Genomic DNA, 24224 nt, shown 5'->3' on the forward strand with positions numbered 1-24224 from the left:
TTGAGACTTAGTGACTTGGACTCGAGTCGACTCGAGTCGCTGTTTTTATGACTTGTGACTTGACTTGGACTTGGCAATCTAAGACTCGGGACTTGACTTGTGACTTGACTTGCCCAAGAAAAAAATACTTGGGACTTACTTGGGACTTGAAGGTGAAGACTTGAGACTTACTTGAGACTTGCACATGTGTGACTTGGTCCCATGTCTGTATTGTGTTTTTGAGTTATATCAAATAAATCAATTATAAATGTATGGATAAAACTAAGGGCGGCACGGTTATCGAGTGTGTGGCACAGTTCTGAGGTCATGAGATCGAACCTCCTGTGTGGAGTTTGCATGTTCTCCCGTGCTTGCGTGGGTTTCCTTGGGCACTCCGGTTTCCTCTCACGATCCAGTGATTTTCAACCACTGTGCCGCGACACACGAGTGTGCCGTGAGAGATAGTCAGGTGTGCCGTGAAAAATTATCCAATGTCACTTTTTAAAATTTAAAAAAATCTAAAACATTTATGAATCATTTTTTGCAAATATTATGTGATTGTCAAGTGTCTGTGCTGTAAAACCTGGGGGTATTATAAATTATATCGTAAATAAACTTACTGTTCAGTGTCATTTTATAACATTTTTGGTTAGTGGTGTGCCGCAAAATTTTTGCAATGTAAAAAACATGCCCTGGCTCAAAAAAGTTTGAAAAACACTGCAATAGACACTCATAAGGAGAGAAAACTTGCAAAGAGAACAGGGAAAGAGCCCAAACTTCAGATAAGTATTAAAACCTGTTCTATAGACCCTCTCCTATTTGTTAAATCTCTGAGATTAAAGGCATCCTATACAATCTCCTTTGTGGATTTCCAATATTGAGAACAGACTGGACTTATCAACCAGAAATAACCTTACAGGTCTTTGGTACTCTTCCTCACTTGGTAAATGTTTTTGTTTTTTCGCAGAGAGTGTCTCATGTCAAGTTGAAATCGAACCCGTTCAGTCAGCGAACGAGAGCATACAAGTCCAGTTAGAAGACGTCGTGAGTGACGGCCATGTCATCCAAGAAAAGCTCGACTCTTCTTTTGAGGAATCACCCGACCCGGAAACGAACGTCACGCCTCGTCCGACCGGGGAAGACGCTCAGGTGCAAACGGATTTCCCGCTCCTTCCTGATCTGCCACCGCTGGATCTCACGGATCCAGTTCAGCCCTCTGTTGAAGATCCCGTTTCAGAATCGTCCAAGAAAGACATCGCGACTTCCACTAATGAGCCGTGCCTGGCCCCGCCACCGGAGCCCAAACTCAAACCTTCCAAGGAGCTAACCAGGGATTACGTCCCCAAAGTGGGGATGACCACATACACCGTCGTGCCTCCCAAATCCGGTGACAAGCTCAGATACTTCGAAGTGGCCTTGACACTGGAGACACCGCCTCCCGCTGCCACGGGTGAAGTTGGGGACCAAAAACTTATGTCTACTACTGCACAAAACACTGTTAATGGCTGCTTTGCCGACATGGCCCCCGTTTCACCGCCGGCTCAGGTTTCGAAAATCCCTCCTGCCACCAGGCCCAAACCGGGATCCTTCCGCCTTCCTAAAAAGACCCCTGGGTATTACGTCACCTCAGCGATCGAGAAAAACCCTGGGGCTACTTCCCCTCCGGGCCATACGGCGGAGCAAAGGGACCGGGCCGCAATGCTGCCGCCTCCTCCCATAACCAGACAGGGCAGCCTACCAAGCAGAGAGCCCAATTTGGGTTTGAGTTTAGAGAAACTGAGGACTTTCGCAGCCCCCAGGCCATATTCGCCCACCACGCCGTCCCGCTTCGCCCAGGCCGTCTCTTCAGCCGTCAAGCGGAGCCAATCCTTGCCGCACAGCCCCAAATCGCCCGGATCTCCGGTATCACCCTGTTCTCCGGCGTCGCCCTGTCCTGCTGCTGCCAGCCACTATTCTGTCATCTCGCAGAATGCGGAGATAAAGGCCAAGGTGAGTTGATTTCCTTGAGATCTAAGTAGGGCTGCACGGTTAACCGAAATCTAATCGATAATGAGATAGGACGTAGTGTGACAGGGCAACGACAAAACACTTTTTTTTTTTTTTTTTTTTGTTACAACGATCCATAGTTCCAGGTTATTATTTGAGAGATGGAGTGTTTGGCCAACAAGAGTTGTCACGTATCGGGGTTAAAAAACGCCCGCCAATCACAAGCAGGTTTTAATGGCACCAGCCAATAAAGGCCCTCGCAAGACGTGTTTGCACGACTTTGATAGGCTGGCGCTCAGTCATGCCGCTCTTGCATAAATGGCCACCTAAACAAACGCCACAGCTCGGAGTTTTACCAGCTCGTTACACTGAAAATGAATTCATCAATGAAACTGGAGTTAGAGGGCAGTCAAAAGAGCGCAAAGAAAAGTTGGTGCTGCCTGGGTTTTTATCGTGTTCGGGAATTGACTCAGGCGACACCAGAAGGGCAAGCTAACAACTCTTAAGCCACCACTGCCGAAGGTCGCTAGTCACCAAAGCCAGATCCATTACCCATGTAACTGATACTTCGAGCTACTACTCATGGAAAACGGCTACATTTGTGACGCTTCTATTTTAATCATCACTAAGACCTTGCAAAAGTCATGGTTACGCTTGCAGGTAACTTGCCAGCCTCTACCTAAATTGTTTTCTTACACTGAAAGGAGAAGCTCTCTAATTTCGTTCTACTTTTGTATCGTGACAATAAAAACTATTTAAACCACAATTCTGTTTTTATTTTTATAAATTTAATTCGTTCCGGGAGGAGCTTCATATTGTATAAACTTTGTAAGTAGAGACACATTTTGAATGTAAATGTGCTAATCTGTTTCAATCCCCGCAAAAGTACTGTAGTATTTTTATAAGCGCTCGTTTTGGGATCAAAAGGTCGCAGGTTCGATTCCCAGCTCCTCCGTGTTATATGTCGAAGTTACCTTGGGCAAGACACTGATCCTAATGTTAGCAGGTAGTTGCCTTGCATGGCTGACGCTGCTATCGGTTAGTCTGTGTGTAAAAGGGAAAAGTGTGAAGCACATTGTAAAGCACTTTGGGAGGTCTTCATTGACTTGAAAAGCGCTATATAAATGCAGACCATTTACAATTCTAGATTTATCGTCGTTTTGTTATGGACATATACTCTCAGACTCTAATGTCACTATGTTTAAGTTCTCTCCAAAAAACAAAACAGGCACAGAAATGCACTTTTATTGTAAAATCAAAAATCACATTGAAATTGCAATACAGGTCCGAAAAATCAAATTGGGTAAAACGCTCAGCCCTAATAAGTGACCTACCCTATCGCACTAGGCCACGAATCGGCAAACCAAAATGTTGAAAAAGCCATGACAAACTAATAACGCAAATTTGTATGGTGCTGCAAAGAAACTAAAGCCGCATTTAAATGTATTATTTAGGCGTTGGTGCGTTTGAATTTGAATTAAAATCAGGATAGTTCGCGCGGGCAGCAGGTCTGTATTTTTTCGTGTGTATCGCACATTAGATTGTATCGCACTTTTTCTATTCACAGTACCAGAGAATGTTGGAGAATAGAGAAAACATTGAAAGATTTAAATGAATGCAAAAAGAAGCACAATAAGGGACACAACTTTTTGGTGTTTCTGACGATGAATCAGACTTTGAAGGACATAAAATGCATTCTAAATGTTATATTGGTATAACTACGCTATTTCCACTCTCTTATCACCTTTTTAAGCCCTAATCCATTGTAATATCTGATGTTTAAATAAAAACTAAACAAGGGGATTCATGCTTCGAAAAGTAATATTTAGTGCCTCCTAGTGGTACAAAAAAGAATTACTCAATAAAAAAAACATTCATTTGAATACTAGGAAAAAATACCTGAACTATCATACCAATGGTAATTTGTATTCAAAAAGAATCATAGGTGGAGAAATGTGTATATCTTATATAGTGAAATCCCTACCTGGAGATCACTTCTATGTTTCTCTGGCAACTTGCTGCTACACTGTGCTCTGTGGCACAGGTTTTCGTTTTCATTAGACAATACAGTGCCTTTTATTAGTCAAATATTACACACTGATGCATTTGGAATCTTTGTGTTGTATTATAAAAACGAAAACATGACAAAAAACACAATACCGGTAATGAATTGAAGAGGTCTGATGGCCTTTGCTGCCATCTAGAGGCATGTTTTCTTACTTAAACCTTCGGGGGCCACAAATGATGAATTTTGTATTTATTCCTCAAGTATGTCAAAACAAGACATGTTTTTCTATTTATATTTATTTGTGGTTTCAGTCGGTAGATTTAATGTTTTTTAGTTTATTCCAGGGTTATTTTTTTACCTCAGATGACAAAATAAGGCACCACAAGCATTGAAACCAAAATTGAATGGAGAAAAAAAAACAATGGTTGATGTAATCCATTAGTATACATATATATTGATAATAATTTTATTTAAAATATCTAAATACTTTTTTTGCAATTACAGCATGATATTGTACAGTGTAAAGAATTAATTTATTTTATTTCATTTTAATTATTTTCCCATTTGATTTGATATTTATTTGCTTTATTTTCTGTTTGAAAGCATTTACATGGCATTTTTGTTTTTATTACGTTTTTTTTGTATAAAGCGTTTTTGTTTTAATGTTGCAGTTTCTCATTTCATCCATTTTTTGCATATTTACCATATTCAATGTTGATTTAGTTTCTCATTTTGTTCGCTTATTTGATCTGTTATTTATTCATGTCATTTATTGTTGATGTAGATTTTCATTTCATTTTCATATACAGTATATTAATGTCTCAGGTTTTCATTTTATGTATTTATTCATTTCTTTTTAGATATTTATATTTAAGTTTGATTTAGTTTTGTTTATTACTGACTGATTTATTTTTATTTTTTTATTTTGTAACACATTTATATTACTTAATTTTTGTTTTGGTTTTCATTTTGTTGTGTTTCATTATATAATATAATATATAAAATCATTGTATTTATTTTCTTCTACATTCATTATAATTTACGTTGATTTAGTTTTACATTTCAATTTATTCTATTTTGATCGTTCAGCTTTGACTGTTAAGATTTCTATTGGTGAAACTAATTTATTTAAAGAAATATGTGTTGGATGGAAAAAAACGTCTTGTACAATATAATAATAAATACAACAAAAAAACCTAGGCAACTGTATATAACCGGATTGGATGAAAAGATCCAATATCTGGAGTTGGTCAGAGGTGGCTTAAATAGCTAACCTATCTGCTTACAGGGGAAGCTCCTAAAAACTTCAGTAAAAGTTTGCAATAGCAAACTGTATTCACACAGAGCAGCGAACAATAACAATAGTAACATAGCATTCCTAACATGAGTGGTTAGAGAAGGAAACATTGAAAATAAATTATAACGTTCCATTCTTTTAAAAGATTTATGGGATAATATTTGTGTTTTTGCTTGTTATTTCAAATATGTGGTGTTATTTTTTTATCTAATAGAATGAAGTATTTTAACACAACTTGGGATCACTATATAATATACACTTTAATTTTTGGAAGCAGGCCCAAGGACTAGATGGGCAAGCGTCGCCCCCTAGTGACGGGATGGTGGAATCAACCGTGCCGGTGCCTTATGACGGAAATTGATCTACTGTAAGATTTTTTTTGTCTTTTTATGACTTTCTTGAAATGTAATTCCAAATAACTTTTTTTGTTTTGTTTTTTTCAGGAGAGGAACGTCCCTTTTTTTCCCAGCACGAGAACTGAACAGTCTTTTACTTTTTTGGATGGGCAGTGTACATAGATCGAATGTATTTTGCTAATAATTGCTGTATTTCGGTTCGTCGGCTCACATTTCAATAACCGGCATAATTTAATATATCTTTTATTTCCGAGCATTAAATGCGTCTGTTTATTTCCAGGATATGAAATAATTCTATAAATTATAAAGAGTTGTAATAATATGCTTTGAGTGCTATTCTATTCTGAGTTTAAGGGGGAAAGTGCAGGTTTTTGCGGTACTAAAAATGCTCCTCGTTTGCGGATATTTCAAATGTTTTGATATGTCAATAAAAGCGGAACGTCTTTTAGCTCTGAAAGCTTTTGTGGTTTGAAGAGGTGGCGTGTGCGCCAGGCGACAGGTTTTTCCTGCACGAATGGATGAAATCGGACACCGCCAAACAACCCAGAGTGCGTTTGCAAAGGCGTGGGATGCTTTTGACAGCCGCGTCGGCGCCGTTCTCCCCGAAAAAGGTATGCCACTTTTACGTATTCCGGGGAATTTGACAAGAAAAAGTTACCCTTCGCAGTTTTCTCGCGTAGGGAGTCGTAATCGGCGGTTTCCTTTCGCAATAAAGCAATAAATAATCCTTAAAAATGGCTACGTTCTGTATGGCAGATCATTTTTCTCATTTTAAGAATATACTATCTCGAGATATTTTTGGATCCCATCACATTTATGAAATATTATTTCAAGAGTTGTTCTCTAATCATAAAATGTGATATACGATAATATTTCTTTTTATTTTTCTACCAAATTAGTACATTTAAAGTTGTTTTCCCCTATTTACTACAAAAAGAAAACAAATACTCGTTACTGGTATAATAATTATTTTGGTTATTTTACCATTTTATTCAGAATTATTTAATTATTTTACAAAATAAAATAATATATAATAATAAATTACACTCAAAAATATGTATTCTGTTTATCTTTTTTTTCCTTTTCGCCCCAAAAACCATTAAAGCTGATGAATTTAATGTTATTTCCCTATTACCAAAAAATGTAAAAATATATAGAGAGATCGATGTCAATGCCAATATTATTGGTGTTGGTCGGAATCATATTTGAGTGATTTTAATATATATTTACTTATTTTTTTCCGCTTGGAGGAAGACGAAAACTATCTTGATTCTATAGAATAACATTTAAAAAGGTATATTTTTTTTACTAATTCTATGGAGTAAGTTCCACCCAAAAAAGGTATGCCACTTTTACGTTTAGAACATGTTTCTCATATTTCGAGATTTTTTCGGATTCCATCATATCTATTAAAATATAATTTCGAGAGTTGTTCTCTAATCGTAAAATATGATGTACGATAATATTTATAATATCTTCAACCAAATTAGTAAATTTAAAGTTGTTTTCTCGTATTTACTACAAAAAGAAAACAAATACTGGTTAATTATTTGGCTTATTTTACCATTTTTTCAGCATTAATCATTTATTTATTCATTTTACTTAAAAAAATATAAATTAAATGTTTTTGAGTGTATGTTTTACTTTTTCGCCCCAAAAACTATTATTTTGTGTGGGCCTTATAGTCCGGAAACTACGGTACTTGGAAGTCATGGGTAGAACCAGCCCATTTTGGGGGTTGCTCAAGCAAATTCAATCCAAGCACCCCCAAAATTCTAGCACAGGGGTGTCAAACAGGCGGCCTGCGAGCCGAATCAGGCCCACTAAGGGATTGAATCCGGTCCGTGAGACAACGCTGAGGGAAGCACAAGAGAAACGAACTGTGGGATGAAATATGCCCATGTGATGTTGCCAACGCCAGGTGCCTCTCACAAAGACACTGTAGTTGTATTTCTGTCTGTCTGTCTCTGTCTGTCTGTCTTTGTTCCTCTTTGTCTCTTACTCTCTGTGTCTTTTTTACCTTTTGCTCTCTTTTCTCTTTCTCTCTCTTGCTCTCACTTTCTTTTTTTCCCTCTCTCACTCTTTCTTGCTCTACCCTTCCCTCTTTTTTTCCCCTTTCTCTCTCTCTCTCTCTCTTGATATCCCCTTCTTTTTTCCCTCTCGCTCTCTCCCTTTCTCTTTCTTTGTCCCACCTCCTCTTTTTCTCTCCCTTTCTTTCTCTCTAATCTACTAGTCGGCCCCAGAGAGAATGTTTGTTCTATCGTGTGGCCCCCGAGTTTAAATGAGTTCGGGACTCCTGTTCTAGCATTTTTAAAACTCCTTTTTCCTTAATAAAAGACAAGATAGGCTTAAGGGTGGGAAAATGTAAATTTAAATTAGAAAAACGCAGCATCAGAAACACTCCACTGCTGTGAAATGGTTCAGTCTATTTGATAGCTAGCAACGCTCTCGCCCCCTCTTTCACTCTGCTGTCATTTGCGGCATAGCGGCAGAGTCTGTCGGGACGCCGGTGTATTATGGTGAGTGTATGTTATACAGTGGTTATATTGAACAACTGGTTTACCATCAAATAGCATAATTTTGTTATCATAAAGAGAGAAGTCCTCATTTACCTACATTGAATTGAACAATTATCAACCTAGCTTAATTGTTGCATATGTGTAAGCTATGTGTGTGGTCATCCTCTCAGCACCAACTTGGACAATCGCAGTTTCTTCTGTGAAAATACACTAAGCTCAGGTCACGTAAGAGTCTATTACCCAGAGTAAAGAAGAAACACACATAACCTCTTCCTAATTTAACTTTTAAGTGAAAAATAATAATAACCAGCCAGACACTGAGAGTGAGTGCTCAGCACCCTAAGCCCTGAACCTAAAACCACCCCTGCTTGAATTTCAACATCACATCCTTATATTTACCAAGGTTGTGGTCTGATTTGGGTCAAGGACATTGCGTCTCATTCCGGGTTTTGGGAGCGCCGGCGACCATTTTTATCAAGTGGGCCCCCCGGTTAATTCTCATTTTATTTTAGCTCTGCGATAAGCGGTAGCGTCTGCCTGTCTGGACTCTCACCAACGGCAAGATAAAAATTTCGCCTGTTATGGGAAGGATGCCGATTTGCTTCCATTTGAAAGGATGCATTGCGTCTCTCGTTATGTATATTTTCAAATATTACTGCTTAGGGGCGATTTTAGGTTCCGAGGGTGTCTGGCTGTTAACTTCCCTTCTAGATATTTAGTGCCATTCATGCTGTTCAGGAGTGTCACTTCCCATTTGAGAACATCGCATTAGACTTTGTGATTGGTTAGCAGAATCAGTGGTACTACGCCATGCCCAGTTTTTACTCGTTTATTTCTAATAGAGTGAACACACTCATACAGCTACAGCATGCAACTTATTAGACAACGATGTATTCTATTCAACACTGTATATAGTTTTATTGTATTAATTTTTTTTAAATATAGTCATTTATTTTGTATAGCCCTTAACCACTAAATGTCTCTGCATAGGCCACAATTACCGGTACACCATACCCTGATCTCAAACCAACATGCGAGCAAGGAAAAACTCAAGACCTGATCATGAGGAAAATACGAACTTGAGAAGGGGTCTCACAAGTGGTGATCCCCCTTCCAGGATGACCATTTTGCATTACACACAACAATACACACAATATAGTGAACTCCAATAAAAAACAAACATAGGTAATATGTGAACTTGTCCAAAAAGTAAATAACAGCAGCGACTCGGCTTCCCATCCCAGTTGGCTGGTCGATGCAGATGTTGACATGCTTCAGGTCCACGTTCGGGTCCACTGACTCCTCTCGATTCGTCCTTCTCACTCGTATCACCACCAGCCGGTAAAAACAGGGAAATAATGAGATGGGCATCAATCATAAGCTATAAAATAGAAATGAGTTTTAAGTCTAGATTTAAAAACTTATTTTGAGGTTGCAGATCTTGTCTCCAGAAGCACAGCATTCTACAGCATGGAGCCCGGATGTAGAACGCATTCAAAGCCTACAGATTTCTTCTTTGCTCTTGGAGTTACAAGTAGAAATTTGAGTTAAGAGGGGGTAAACCCATGCAAACATTCCCTTGTTGGTAAAAGAACCTTAAAGTCACATCTTAAGTGGACCGGGATCCAGTGCTGGTTGGTTTATATAGGAGTGGTATGGTCAAACTTTCTTGTCTTAGTCAAAAGTCTCCCTGCCGCATTGTGAACCAGCTGCAAACTTTTGATGGTTGACATGGGGAGACCAGAGAGCAATACATTATAGTAATCAAGAAGTAATAAACGCATGATTTATAATCTAACAATACACTCACCGCAATATACGGGAGCCTCCACAGACTCTACCACTATGCCGGAAGTGACTTCAGCCGAACTGTGATCAGTGCGAGGAATCAAATGGACCGAAGTCCTTTGTTCACATTTTTGTTTCGTTTTATTTTTATCTAGCGTTATTTATCATATATAAGCCTATCAGTCCTTTATCATTGAAAAGAGAGTTTTAAAAATACTATCATTTTCTGCTTGGGTTGAATTGAGGGGTGCTTGAACCTCCACAAACACGGTCTTTTTACGCTCATGTTACTGAGAATACAAGAGCCGTACTGTGTAAACAATATTACAAAAAATGTCAGGCCCCTGCCACCGGATGGCGCCAATAGCATACTAGGCTAGCAATTAGCGAACATGTAACGCTGTTGTTGACCTCAAAAGTGCACTGCAGGGGTCTCCAACCTTTTATCAAGCTGAGAGCTACTTTTTGTTCCTAATTGGTGCAAAGGGGACCCAGTTTGATATGCATTTACAAAATACCAACTTGTCATGTTGTGACTATGTTGTTACCATGTTGTTTCCAGGTCAACTATTGGAAGTTGGGTTGAATAGCCAACCACTAAAAACTAATTTTATTAGAAAATCAGCAGTGGTGTGCTTTTTTTACTCCAGGTCTGTGGGCACCTCAGCTGTCCTTATGGAGCTATACGTTGGAGACCCCTGGCGTAATGTACAGCGGATTTACTAACCAAATCTTTGAAGGAAATTTTTTTTTTTTAACGGCAGCTAGGTGGTTAGCACGTCCGGGGCACATTTCTTAGGTCATGGGATTGAATCCAACAACCAGCCTTCTTGTGCGGAGTTTGCATGTTCTCCCCGTGCTTGCGTGGGTTTCTTCTGGGCACTCCGGTTTCTTCCCACATTCCAAAAACATTAATTAAACATTAACAAAAAGATTAATTGGCTGGTCCAAATCGTCTCTAGGTGTGAGTTTTCTGTCACCTAGTGGTATGCAAAAGTCTGTTCAGGGTGCCCACTGCCCGAAGACTGCTGGGATGGGCTCCAGCACCCTCGCGACCCTACTGAGGATAAGGGATGGATTTTACAAAGATATAAATACAAATCGAAATATGCCAATGTTTTTTATTTTAAATAACAAATTGATATACTTTTTCAACTTGTTTAAACATGTTTTTTTTTTCTCAAAAATATGCTAAAACAATTTTGTTTTTATTCTTAGCATGTTTCCCATTTCACAAATCTATAATATATATATAGTACAGGTAAATACAATCTGCAAATGGAGTATTTTTTAAATTTTTTGCAGAGCATAGAATATTTTTACTAATACCTTTTCAGATACCGTTGATCAAAATGATTGAAAACTTAACCTGACGAGTGTTAATAAGTCTGCTACGCACGTTTCAAGCTGTCAAGCTAACAGTGTCCCGCTTATGCTAATTCTTAGCACCGTATGCTTATGACGCCATCTAGTGGCAGGGGGTATTTTACAGTATTGCCATGTCTATATTTAAAAAAAATTCTAGTTTTAGAAAATATTGCTGTAACTTCAAAGAACATATGTTGAAATATGTACGTATTTTATTATATTTTTTTCCTATTTTTAAAAAAAGGAAGTAATAAACAAATATCAATAAAATTAGAAAATAATCTGACAATACAGTTAAGTATTTTACAGTATTTTATTTGTGTGTCTATTTTAAAATCGTATTAAAAAAATATAACTTATCAATAGAAAAATATTATAAATTATCAGGTTTTTAACATACGTCGACTGATGCAACCTGGACACATCATCAGTGATGTTACCTAAGGTCAGAGAGTGTTTCGGGTCTTTCAAACATCATACACTTTCACCCTGGCGACCCAACTGGGGTTGATCAGACCCCATTGTGTACTTCTCAACTAAAGCCACCTGTGTGTAACTTCTGCTGCCTCTGTAACCTGCTTGTTGGCCCCTGTGATGCCCAAGATGTTGTAAGACCTGCAGAGAGACCAGCAAACCTTCTGTATCCCATAGACTCATATTGTGCTTTCTACCGTTACTCCGGCACTCCTCCACTAGCTCAGCATATTTTTGTCCTCTTTCTTTGGCCTTCCTAATACAGTCCTCCCATGGTACCTTGAGTTCCAGGAGTACGATCTGCCTGGAGGCCTCAGACATGAGCAGCTCGTCGGGCCACAGTGTGGTGGCAATTGATTCTGGGAATTTCAGTTACCTCCCTAGGTAGACTTTTATCTCCCAGTCTGTATCTAGCAAGCCAGGTGAGGTATTTCTGGCAGCTGATGGTGGCTCCTTCCCAGCCCACACGAAGGCGATCAAGTTCTTCATTTGGCAGAGACTCTTGCATTGGCTAATCCCACAGCTGAAGGTGTTCGCCATGGCCTTCAGGACTTGGTCATAGAGCCAATGTTAGCGCCCCTCGACCAGGGCCTTCACAGAGCAGCTGAGGATATGGCTAAGGGTCCCCTTCTTTGAGCAGAGGTTGCAGGCTGGCGACTACACAATCCCCCAGATGAACAGGTTGGATGGGCTCAGGTGGTACATCGTAGACAACTTGGATCAGGAATCTTATTCGATGGGCCTCAGCTTTCCGCAAGTATCCCCAGCAGACCTTGCAGTCCCCTGCACACTCCCATCTTGTCCAAGCTCCCTGCTCTTTCAGTCCAACCGTCCTGCTGGCCCGCTCCTCCTTTACTGCTGCCCGCACCTTTTTCTGCACCAGTGATCTCCAGATCTTCCCCTCCACCTTGTCGTAGCTAGGTGTTGTGCTGCTACCCAGGCCAGGTCTTCCATGAGTCGCTGTACCCACCAGTGCCCTTGACTCAGCCACAGCCTCTGCTGCCTTCCACCTCTGCCCTGTTCTCACCTTGATTCCAGCCTGGGATACCTTTGGATCCTCTGGCTCTTTGTATTGCAGCACCTTCCTTGCACAGCTCACCTTAAACTCTTAATTCAGGCTGCTGATAGGGAGCTTTAGCTTGTTGTCCCGGCCATACCGGGCAATGCTGCTCAGGCTTCGAAGTAGGCCCATCCATTTCCGTAGAAACTTTCTGACTCTCCTCTCAAAGCACGCGATGGTGAAGATTGGAACCTCATCGATCAGAAGGGGCCAGAGTTTCCATGGGAGGATGCCATGTTGGTAGCTCTAGGCCTTGAACTTGCCAGGTAGGCCTGACTTGTCCACTACGCTTAACCAGGCTTCTAGCTCAAGGTTGGTGGCATGGAGTCTTTTAGGCTGCAGTCGAACACTTTCCCCACTCTTTTGTCAGTGATTGATGGTATTTGGGTTGAGCCAAGTGTGAAGAGGAACTTGTTGGAGACCTTTCCTTCCTTTAACAATCGGGATCGTAATTGTTCTGGTTTGAAGCACAACTATGCCCATGTGGCCATCTCTTTCAGGCCCTTTTGGATCCACCTACTCCCAGGGACATAAGGTGTAAATATTTTCTCATATAAAATATTTCCCAATTTAAAGAAAATTATAATCAACCACAATTAAAATAAGAAAACAATTTGCCAACAGGGCATTTATACATTTTATATTTTCAAAATTGTTAAAAAAGTTGAAAAAAATATTTAGAAAAAGAACAAAATATTTACTTACAAAAAAGGAAATTCTAAAAATATATAAAAAAATTGTAGTAAAAAATAATATGTCTTATTTAAAAAAGTGATCATGGGCAATATATAATAATTGCAATAACAGCAGCCCTATAAAAAAAATAGTTATCACTGACAATCTTATTAGTTTAAATGAAAAGTAATATATTTACGGATGATTAACAATATACGCCTACGCGCATTTTTCATACATGGTCAGTGCATCTGTTTGTGTTATTCTCGACTAATTAAAGACATTTTTTGTTTACTTGGTATGTTTCTTGTGCAACTCTTGTGATTTTTACCGCAACGAATTCCTGCTCGAGGCGCAAGTTTTGGCCACTCGAAAGTCCATCTTTCTTTTCTATCGACGATGCAAGCTGGCAAGAACAATCCTCTGCGGCCTTGCACATGAAACCAAAATAAAACTCAAATCATGTTTGCTACATGCTTAGGAAAGAATACAGAGGGCAGGGAGAATGGGAAGCTTTTACTTCCCAAGGCTAAAGGAGGAGTTTGTCTTTTTTTTCAGGGAGGAAGCACGACTCGTTTCTCACGCTATTGTCACTCCCGTTTCAATGTAGCGACGCCGCTCTAGTCTCTTCTGCTCTTCTTGGGGGGAAAAAAACAAAGAAAAAAATAGTCGGAAATAGTGAGTACGCATGGAGCTTTGCTGGGATTGTCCCTGAAGACAGCAGCATGAACTTTCGTGCAAGAAGAGTAACCTTGCCTTCCATCACTCCGCTCACTCTTCAAAAGAGGGTAGGAAATGTGTCATCTTATGAACTCATCATGTTACTACTATGTTATTACCAGGTTGCAAAGATTAGAAGTAGGGTTGAATTGGGATCAGTCAAACACTACATCTGCCTTGTATTAATAGCCACGGATCATGTCATTGATTTCTCATGCCGTTAAGAAAATCAAATTTCCCAGAAAATCTCGATGGCTTATCAATGGTGAGCTATTTTAAGAACTGGTTCGCAGGCTACTCGAGTGTTCTTCAGGGGCTACCTGGTGCCTGCGGGTAGTATGTTGGGGGCCCCCTTATTTAACCATTTGAGACTTTGCTGAAAACTTCTTAAATTCAAAATGTAGTATTATTTTACTGATTGAAATGTTTTTTTTTTTATGAAAATATATCTATGAGCCAAAAATTTACTAATTGTCAGGGATTCATTTATATGTTTTACCATAAATTAAATAATGACAATTTATTAATTGAATTAATTTATTAAAAAAACAAATCCTCATGATAATAATTTTAATTTTCTTTTTGGGGCAGATAACTTGCCGTTATTTTCTTTTTTTTCTTTTTTCTTGTTACAATATTTTTTTGCTTTGAGATATATACGGACTGTATATGTCAAAATGTTTTCCTTGTTGGGGGTAAATAACCTAATTAATAATTAGTAATTATTCTTATTTTTTATTTTATTTTTTTTGCTAACAGAACAAAATGTAGCAAATTAAGACACATACTTATCTTAATTTTGTTGTATCTTACCATATTTATTAAATTATTTAACTTTTTTGGTTGTGATTTCAATATGAAGCTGCAAAAGTTGAGAACAAATCAGTAAAATACAAAGTAATCTTAAAAATGAGCACAGTTATGTGCAGACAGTAGACATTTGATTATTTTTATAACATTTTATTTCATTTTTTATGTTTTAATTGTATTCATTTTTTTTCAACATTTTCAACCCCAAAAATATTTCAATTGCAGTTTAAATTTCCAAATGCAGTTTTACAAAAATCATCAAATAGGGTAAACTAAATAGAAAGTATGAACCTAAATAAGACAAAAACAATATTGTTTATAATTATATATAGTGAAGAAAATAAGTATTTGAACACCCTGCTAATTTGCTATTTCTCCCACTTGTAAATCATGGGAGGGGGGGTCTGAAGTTTTAATCGTAGGTCCATGTCCACTGTGATTAATATAAACTAAAAATAAAAATCCAGAAATCTCAATGCATGATTCTTTAACAATTTATTTGTGTGATACAGCTGGAAATAAGTATTTGAACACCTGTGTATCATCTAGTATTCTGACCCTGAAAGACCTATTTGTCTGCCCATTAGAAGTCCACCTATACTCCATGTATCGTCCTGAATCAGATGCACCTATTTGAGGTTAATAGCTGCATAAAAACACTACCCCATACAATCACTAAGATTTTAACTAGTAAAATGGCGAAGACCAAAGACACCAGAGAAAAAATTGTACACCTCCACAAGGCTAGAAAGGGCCCAGAGCAATTGCCAAGCAGCTTAGTGAAAAAAGGTCTACTGTTGGAGTAATCATTAGAAAAGGGAATAAGCTAAACATGATGGCCAATCTTAATCGGAGTGGAGCCCAATGCAAGATATCACCTCGTGGGGTCTCGATGGTTCTAAGAAAGGTGAGGAATCAGCCCGGAACTACACAACAGGAGTTGGTCAATGACATGAAAAGAGTTGGGACCACCATTTCCACGGTTACTGTTGGTAATACACTAAGGGCTAATGGCGCGAAAGGTTCCCCTGCTTAAACCAGTTCATGGCAAGGCCCGTCTTAAGTCCGCATATGACCATTTGTAGGATACAGAAGAATCATGGGAGAAGGTTTTGTGGTCAGATGAGACTAAAATAGAACTTGTTGTTCATAGTTCCACAAAGCGTGTTTGGAGGAAGAAGAATGAAGAGTGTGATCTGAAGAACACCACCCCTACCGTGATGCATGGGGGTGCTTTGGGGGTTGTTTTTCTGCACATGGGACAGGACTAGTGCACTGCATTAAAAAGAGGATGACTGGGGGCCGCGTATTGTGAGATTTTGAGGAAGGACCTCCTTCCCTCAGTCAGAGCATTGAAGATGGGTCATGACTGGGTCTTCTAACACGACAACGACCCGAAGCATACAACCAGAAATACCAAGGAGTGGCTCCGTGAGAAACCTATCAAGGTTCTAGCACTGTCCAGCCAGTCTCCAGACCTTAGCCCAATCAAAAATCTTTGGAGGGAGCTCAAACTCTGTGTTTCTCAGCGACAGCCAAGAATCCTGACTAATCTAGAGAAGACATGTCTGAGGGAGTGGGCCAAGATCATTCCTACAGGTGGAAAAACTCCAGGCAACATTTGACCTCTGTAATAGCAAACAAAGGCTATGTACCCAATATTTACATTCATTTTCTCAGGTGTTCAAATACTTATTTGCAGCTATATCACACAAATAACTCGTTAAAAAAACATGCATTGTCATTTATGGATTTTTCTTTTTAGTTTTTATCTCTCTTAGTGTACCTACGATGAAAATTTCAGAACCCTCCATGATTTCTAAGTGGGCAAAATAGCAAAAAAGCAGGATATTCAAATACTTATTTTTCTTCACTGTATATATATAATATATAAAGCAATTATGAATACATCTATTTGAAAGTGCTACATTGTAGAGTTTAGGAAAGATATATACTTTTTTTAAATTTACATATATAAAGTGATATTCAGGTAATACAATTCTTGTAAAAATGTTACTTAGAATATGGTAACTTGAATATTACAACTAGGTCACTCAAATAGTCAAAAGTAACGCAAAAAAGACAAGCTAATTAGAAAAAATAGCAAGCTCAGCTACATGCTAACATACAATGGATGCAGTTTAGCTTCACTATAGGTATCTAGCTGCCAAAGCAAAATGACAAAATTACTTTAGTTACATCTACTCTTTTCCAACAAACAAAAGATATTGTTAGCTAGAATAGACTATGCTAGCTAGTCATACTTGTTGACGACTAGCTCAGCCGGCGGTTGTTAAGTGAACTTTCTCTAAATCAATATTTCTCAACAGGAGGGTCGGGACCCAAAAGTGGGTCGCGGACCAGTTTACGATGATTTGCGGGCCTTTGCCCTGGCAAAATAATGCTAAGAAGAAATAACTGAGGGTAAATTACTCAGTAGATGGCGATAATGCCCTGTTCAGTCAATCGGTGCTGTCCCAATTGTGTTAGAGAGGGACAACATCTCATTTTATCATAAGTTTGTATGTTTTATTTCTTGTTTTCTACCCATAATAATAGGTCCCAAGACATTTAGTGATATGGGGAAGCGAAATTAGAAAACGGTGACAGCAACGATCAAGTCGAAGAAGGAAATGATTTAAAAATGGGAAAATAAAAATGTTATAGTTCTAGCTTTTATTTAACCAGTATATAGATCTTTATTATCTACACAATTAAAAGATTATCGTTGTTAAGCTACACATTTTTTAATATTTTGGGTACAAAATTCTGTACGTACGTGGCTTTTTTAAAACCATTTTATTGGGTTATGCTTATGCGATTTAGGCTTATATGCAAGTTTCTAGGTTACTTGAAGTCATTTGGTTTTCTGAAAGAAATTTGAATCTATTCTACGATCTCTGTTTTACACTGCACAATCCTTTTGTTTGCTAAATTTGAGAAGAGGAAATTTCTTGAATCGGGTCTCATCTTTTCATTAGGGTGGAACGGTGGGTCATCGAGTCAGACCAGTTGAGAACCACTGCTCTAATTTCTGACTCTTGTTGCTGTCGCAATCGACAATGCGCTTTAGACAAAAGGCTTATTTACTTTTTTGGCGTCGCTAGCGCGGCTAGACAAAGCTAGCGGGCGCCGCGTCGCCATCATTCAGATAGAAGCGCAGCTGCAGGGGGCGGAGTTCAAGGTGAAAACCGACGCCTCTAATTGGCCAAGAGGCTCACGCTGTCCCCATCCTTCAGATAAGGTCAAGCGCCCCATTCAGTCCTTGCGCTCTCGGCTGGATGTGAATTTACGCTTTACGCGTTAATGTTCTCTCCCTGACGCCACACGAAGGCAACACTCCTGGATTTTTAACCATCCCCCCTTGACCAACCGTTACAGTGTAATAACACTCTTTCTAGAACTGGAAATTGCGGGGTCAAAATTAGCTGAAATGGGTTAAACGAGGGATGTCCAACGCATTTTAGCTCGGGGGCCAAGTGGAGGAAAATCTAATCTCACAGGGGCCGGACTGGTTCATTAAAAAGGAAGAGAAAGAAAGAGAGAGAGAGAGACAGAGAAATAAAGACTGATAATGACAGCAAATTCAGAGAAAATGAAAGAGGGAGGAAAAGAAAGGTGGGAAGGAAGAGGAACATTGATAAGAGGAAATGAGAGGAAAAAGAGACGGAGAGTAAGAGAAAAGAAAGAGCGAAGAAATGAGAGAGAAGAGAGAGGGGGAGAGAGAAAGACAATATTTTAAAGGGAGAGGGGGGGGAAATGGGGGGGAAAGGGAGAATTAAAGAGCAAAAGAGTATGAGAGAAAAAACAGCCACAGTGTCTTTAGGAATAGCTTGGCTTTGGTGAAATCAAGTGGATTTATTTAAAAATCAGTTCTTTTTTCCTCTTGTGCTTCTCTGTGTTGTCTCAGATCAAACTCCTTGGGCTGAAAGAAATCGAATCAGCCTGAAAGACACAGAATTATACTTCATGCTATCATGATGATTCTTTTTTTTTTTTTTTTTTAAATTCATTCCTCAACCCAGTCTGCTATGTCATAACAATGAACCCAATTTGGGCTTAATGTAACCCAATCCGCCTGAAATCCACATAATATTTCATGTTTTATGACTCCCTTTTTAAATTTAATCATCAACCCAGCCAGCTGGGTACGAATAATGAACCCATTTTGGGCTCAACGTAACCTACTCGGCTTCAAATCCAAAACAACATGTTGGAAGGGTGAAAACATTGTCAACCCAAATTTTTAACCCAATTTGCAGTGTTAACCCAACTTCATGCAAAAGTAACCCATATTTTTCCTGAAATATGGACTAAATACATTCATGTCATATTAACTCTCTTGATTTATCAAATCCAATCTTTAATTTAATATACAGCGATTAAATTGGTTTGCCCGGTTTTGGGTAAAATAAGTCCCAATCTTTTTATATTCTACCGCTAAATCAATTCTGTGAAAATGATGTCAAATATTATTTTCAACCCAATTTACAGAGTGGATATGAAGAATATGACCCAATCAGTTCGAAATACACATTTGAATGCATTCATGTGGATGTCAACACCAATATTACATTTACTGGGTTAAAATGGTCAACGTAATTTGTAAAATTAACCTGTAACCTGTAAAAGTAACCCAATCTTGATGATTCAATTTTCAACATAATCTTCTGTTTCATAACAGATAACCCAATGTTGGTTAAAGTATGAGCCAATATTTTTATAATGCACAGTTAAAGGCACATAATCTCTAATATATGGCCTTGGCACCACACATTTTTAACCCAATTTTAGGGTCAATTTAGCTAACTTTAGGTTGTGTAAAATGACAATCTATTGAAAATCCAAATGTCACCGCATTGACTTTATTAAACCTAAGTGAACTTTTATACTGGGTTAACACATTTATGACCCAATTTGCTTGAAATCCTCTGTTAAATTAATTCACTTTATAACTGAGGAGATTATAACCTAATCGGCCGAGATGACCCAATTGGGGTTTAAACTAACTAAATATTTCCCAACTTCTTTTTACATTTACATGTTCATTTCTTTGGCAAATCCAAGCATAAATTTAATATAAGCATATATTTTTTCCCAACTTTTGTGTAAAATGAACCCCAACCTTATCAAAAACCCATTTGACATTCTGTCATGATTACCAATGTGATGCACCGGTGCCCGCTTCTTTGGCGCCAACTGCCTTGGACTCTGATTGGCTCCTATTTAAACCCTGTCCTGTTACTCCCAACATCTGTTTGTCACATGTTGTCAGTCCATCTGTGAACCTCAGTTTACTGTAGGCAAGCTTTTCCTGTTTTTGCTCCCGTCTGTGTTCCGGCTTCGACCCGTTTTTTCTATCTTGACCACGTCTACTCTCCTCCCCTGGCTTTCGACTCATTGCTGATCCCGATCACGTTTTTGGCTCCCCTGTCCTGGCTACTGACCCATTTTTTCCATTCCCGACACTGCTATCGCTCGCCATGGAAGTGCCATTTTTGCATTCAGAGCGACCTGCTTCCCGCGACCAGCGATCACCGGATCGTGGGTGCAATCCTTTCCTTTCTTCCCAATAAAACTGAGAGAAATGTAACACAAGTGGGTCCTGTCGCCGTTCTGGTCCTGACACATTCCTTAAATAATTATGATGGCATTGTCAACATGACTTCCTGGGTCAAATGATTGTGCCACATTTGGAGTAAAAGTAACCCAATATCTTTAGACTGCAAATTCAGATTTTTTTAAATACGATTTTGCGGGGAGATCTAAGGTACTTTAGTTGTGACATTGAGATTTAACTTTCTATCTCACTCTGTAACTTTGTTGGGTCAGTAACCGAGTTACTGTAGTTTTCTGTTACTGGTTAGTTGTTTACACTTTTCTAAAATAATGTATCATGTTGTTACTATGTCCTTATTATGCTGTTTCTGTCATGGTTGCCATGGCGCCCGTGGCTCATTGACAGAATGGTTTCCCTTCTATTTAAGCTCAGTGCTCTCACTCTCCCTTTGTCAGTCCGTCAACAAACCTGTAAGGCGTGGGTTTTGACTCTGTCTGGTCTCCTGCCTGCGTTCCCGTCTGTTTTTGTCCTGTTTATTATTTTCTCCAGTTTTCGTTCCCGTCTAGTTGGTCCTGTTTGATTTCGATATCAATCCTGTCTGTCCCGTCCTGTCCGGTATCGACCCCATCTGTCCGATATCAGCTTGGGCAATTGGTATCGATCTCGTCGGCCTCTGGCTTCATGTCATTCCACGGCAGACTGCTGCCTAACGTGCATGACTCCCTATTTCCCATGAAATAAAAGGCTTGTGTGAGAAGCGTCACGCATTTGGGTCCTGATCCTGTTCTGGTTGATGAGTTACCATGTTCGTCACCCAGTTATTGTTAGAAGTTGAGTCAAACAGGCTCAGTCAACCACTAAAACCTCAGCTTTGTTTGAGAGCAGAGTCCTTTACATGTATAAATGCTTAATATTACAATAAAAAAAATAAGTGGATTTCAGTGGAAGGCAACTTATTCATCCAAAATCGTTATTGCGGTAATTGCATTTTTGTAATGTTTGATGAACTCTCAGCCAGTGAAAGCACTTCTTCATTCTCTTCTTACAACGTTTTGTTCCGGACACCACTCAACCGTGTTGGTCTCTCGTCTCGTGGAGGATCGACGTTTATTTGCCGAAGTGGACGATCCGCCGGAACAAATTAACTGCCTATTAAAGCCGAGGCCACTGGGGGAAGAATTCCGTCATTAGTTGGAATTCTTTTCTATTTCAAGTGCCTTTCTATCAAAATCCTTTGTTCCGCATCACTTCTTCTCTTTTTACTACTTGTCCTTGAATGTTTTTTTTTTAATCATAGTATTCATCGGGTCTGCTGTCCTTCAGACTCTTGACAAAGATGTTAGTTTAACTGTGCTTGTGTGCAAGGCCTTAAAACTCAATGGGAGTTCTTTGCAGTTTTGGTCTGTATCCATTCGTTGGTCTGTCCATCCCAGTGTCCATTCACTCTTTGACTATCCATTTATCCCACCACCCGCGCTTCCATCCACCCTTCAGTCCGGGCATCAATCCATCCATCATTCGGTTCATGCATTAGTCCGTCCTTCGATGATTCCGGCCGTGTGTCTGTCCAACCATCTTCTGGTCCATCCTTGGTCTGTATCCATTCGTTGGTCTGTCCATCCCAGTGTCCATTCACTCTTTGACTATCCATTTATCCCACCACCCGCGCTTCCATCCACCCTTCAGTCCGGGCATCAATCCATCCATCATTCGGTTCATGCGTTAGTCCGTCCTTCGATGATTCCGGCCGTGTGTCTGTCCAACCATCCTCTGGTCCATCCTTGGTCTGTATCCATTTGTTGGTCTGTCCATCCCACTGTCCTTTAATCTTCTAACTATCCATCTATCCAACCACCGGTGCTCCATCCATCCTTCAGTCCGGGCATCAATCCATCATTCTGTCCATGCGTTTGTCCGTCCTTCAAAGATTCAGTCCGTGTGTCTGTCCAACTATTCTCCGGTCCATCGTTGGTCTGTATCCATTCATTGGTCTGTCCATCCCACTGTCCATTCACTCTCTGACTATCCATCTATCCAACCACTGGCACTCCATCCATCCTTCAGTCCTTGTGTCAAACCATCCATCATTCAGTCCATGCGTCCATCTGTCCTTCGATGATTCGGGCCATGTGTCTGTCCATCCATCCTCCAATCCATCAATCCTGAGGTCCATATATTGATTCATCTATCCATCCGTTCATTGTTCAGGCCAACTATCCATCCATTGGCCCATCCATCCATCCGTCCATGGCTTCATCTATTCATTCATTTGTCTGATCTATCCACAAATAAGTCCATCCTTTCTTCAGCCCATGCGTCCGTCCGTCCTCCGATGATTCGATCCATGTGTCTGTCCATCCTTCCTCCGGTCCATCTATCCTGAGGTCCATCTATTGATTCATTTATTCTTCCGTTCATTGTTCAAGTTCAACTATCCATGGGATCATCTATCCATCCATCCAACCGATCCATCCACAAATCACTCCATCCCTTAATCAGCCCATGCGTCCGTCCCTTCATCCTTCGATCAATTCTAACATCAGTTCATTGGTCCACAGACTGACTGTCCATGGGTGTGTACCACGGTCCACCCATCATTGTGATACTCTAGCAGAGCCAATAACATTATTAAAGACAATTCGCAACCCGGCCACCATTCCTGAGACCTTTTGCCCTCGGGTAGGCGCTACAGGTCCCTCAAAAGTAGGACAACCCTAAACATAAGCTCAAAACTGTGAAAACATATCTTGCGACATTTTGTTTTTATTTCTCTTTTGGTATTTGCCAAATCAAACTGTTGGAAAAAAATATACTATTGCACGAAACTCTGACCCAAACATAAATAAATAAAAGTAACCAGCTTGTGATTGGCTAATGACTAAAAATCACGAAAAAAATAAAATATACATATATACTTACCTTTTTGAAATGCTGCTTGTAAATGTTATTACACTTAATTTCATTGCATTATTGTTACAATGCACTAGTCTTTATTGCATTATTATTATAATACCTTAGGTCAGATTTTCCAAGGACTATGATGTAATTCTTTTTTTCTGCCTGTTTATCCTGATAGTCTATCACTTTTCTCTTAAGTCTTTGTATGACATGTTTTACCCTGGAGTGCCATGTCTAATCTCATTGCATACAATGTTTCACAACGTTGATATCAATGACAATTAAAAACAAGTCTAAGTATAAAGCAAAATTATAAAGGATGTCCCTGTTTCAAGCATTAAATTCGATATTTAATTTTGTAGTATTACTGTAGTTGTATTTCTGAAGTATTTTTGTAGTATTACAGTAGTTCTATGTTTGTAGTAGTTCTGTAGTATTTCTGAAATAGTGTCTTTGAAGTATTTGCATATTTTTTTTGTAGTATTTCTTTAGTATGTTTGTAATATTTCCATAGAATATTTCTAGAGTACCTGCAGTATTTTAGTAGCTCGATTCACGTCACTCCAAAGGTAAATACGATTTCAGTTTTCTATGAAATTTTCACGTTTATTTATTTAAAATGTTATTTACCCATATACACGTATATTAGACACAAGGATTACTTATTATTGTCAGGACCAGAATGGAAACAGGACCCAATTGCGTAACGTTTACCAAGACAGAGGA

The 24224-nt window shown here is 39.1% G+C and overlaps 2 protein-coding genes across 12 annotated transcripts in view; both read left to right on the plus strand.

Moving 5' to 3' along the window:
- Nucleotides 1–6083, plus strand: part of cobll1b (cordon-bleu WH2 repeat protein-like 1b) — a 47868-nt gene extending 41785 nt beyond the window's left edge. For 7 of the 8 annotated variants that reach the window (XM_088352729.1, XM_088352722.1, XM_088352727.1 and 4 more), the window contains 3 exons: nt 947–1968; nt 5545–5637; nt 5714–6083. In XM_088352729.1, the coding sequence (XP_088208855.1) occupies nt 947–1968; nt 5545–5631 (1109 nt within the window). In that variant the 3' untranslated portion in view covers nt 5632–5637; nt 5714–6083. The remainder of the gene's footprint in view (nt 1–946; nt 1969–5544; nt 5638–5713) is intronic. The other variant, XM_088352726.1, reaches the window with a different exon arrangement.
- A 56-nt stretch (nt 6084–6139) lies between these two features.
- grb14 (growth factor receptor-bound protein 14) overlaps nt 6140–24224 on the plus strand; it is a 33665-nt gene continuing 15580 nt past the window's right edge. For 2 of the 4 annotated variants that reach the window (XM_088352730.1, XM_088352733.1), the window contains exon 1: nt 6140–6237. In XM_088352730.1, the coding sequence (XP_088208856.1) occupies nt 6145–6237 (93 nt within the window). In that variant the 5' untranslated portion in view covers nt 6140–6144. Of the gene's footprint in view, nt 6238–13922; nt 14299–24224 lie in introns of those variants that run through there. The other 2 variants (XM_088352731.1, XM_088352734.1) reach the window with 2 other exon arrangements.

The sequence above is a fragment of the Urocampus carinirostris genome, chromosome 14 (genome assembly GCF_059441175.1).
Source record: "Urocampus carinirostris isolate Australia breed hairy pipefish chromosome 14, RoL_Ucar_1.0, whole genome shotgun sequence".
NCBI classification, from domain to species: domain Eukaryota; kingdom Metazoa; phylum Chordata; class Actinopteri; order Syngnathiformes; family Syngnathidae; genus Urocampus; species Urocampus carinirostris.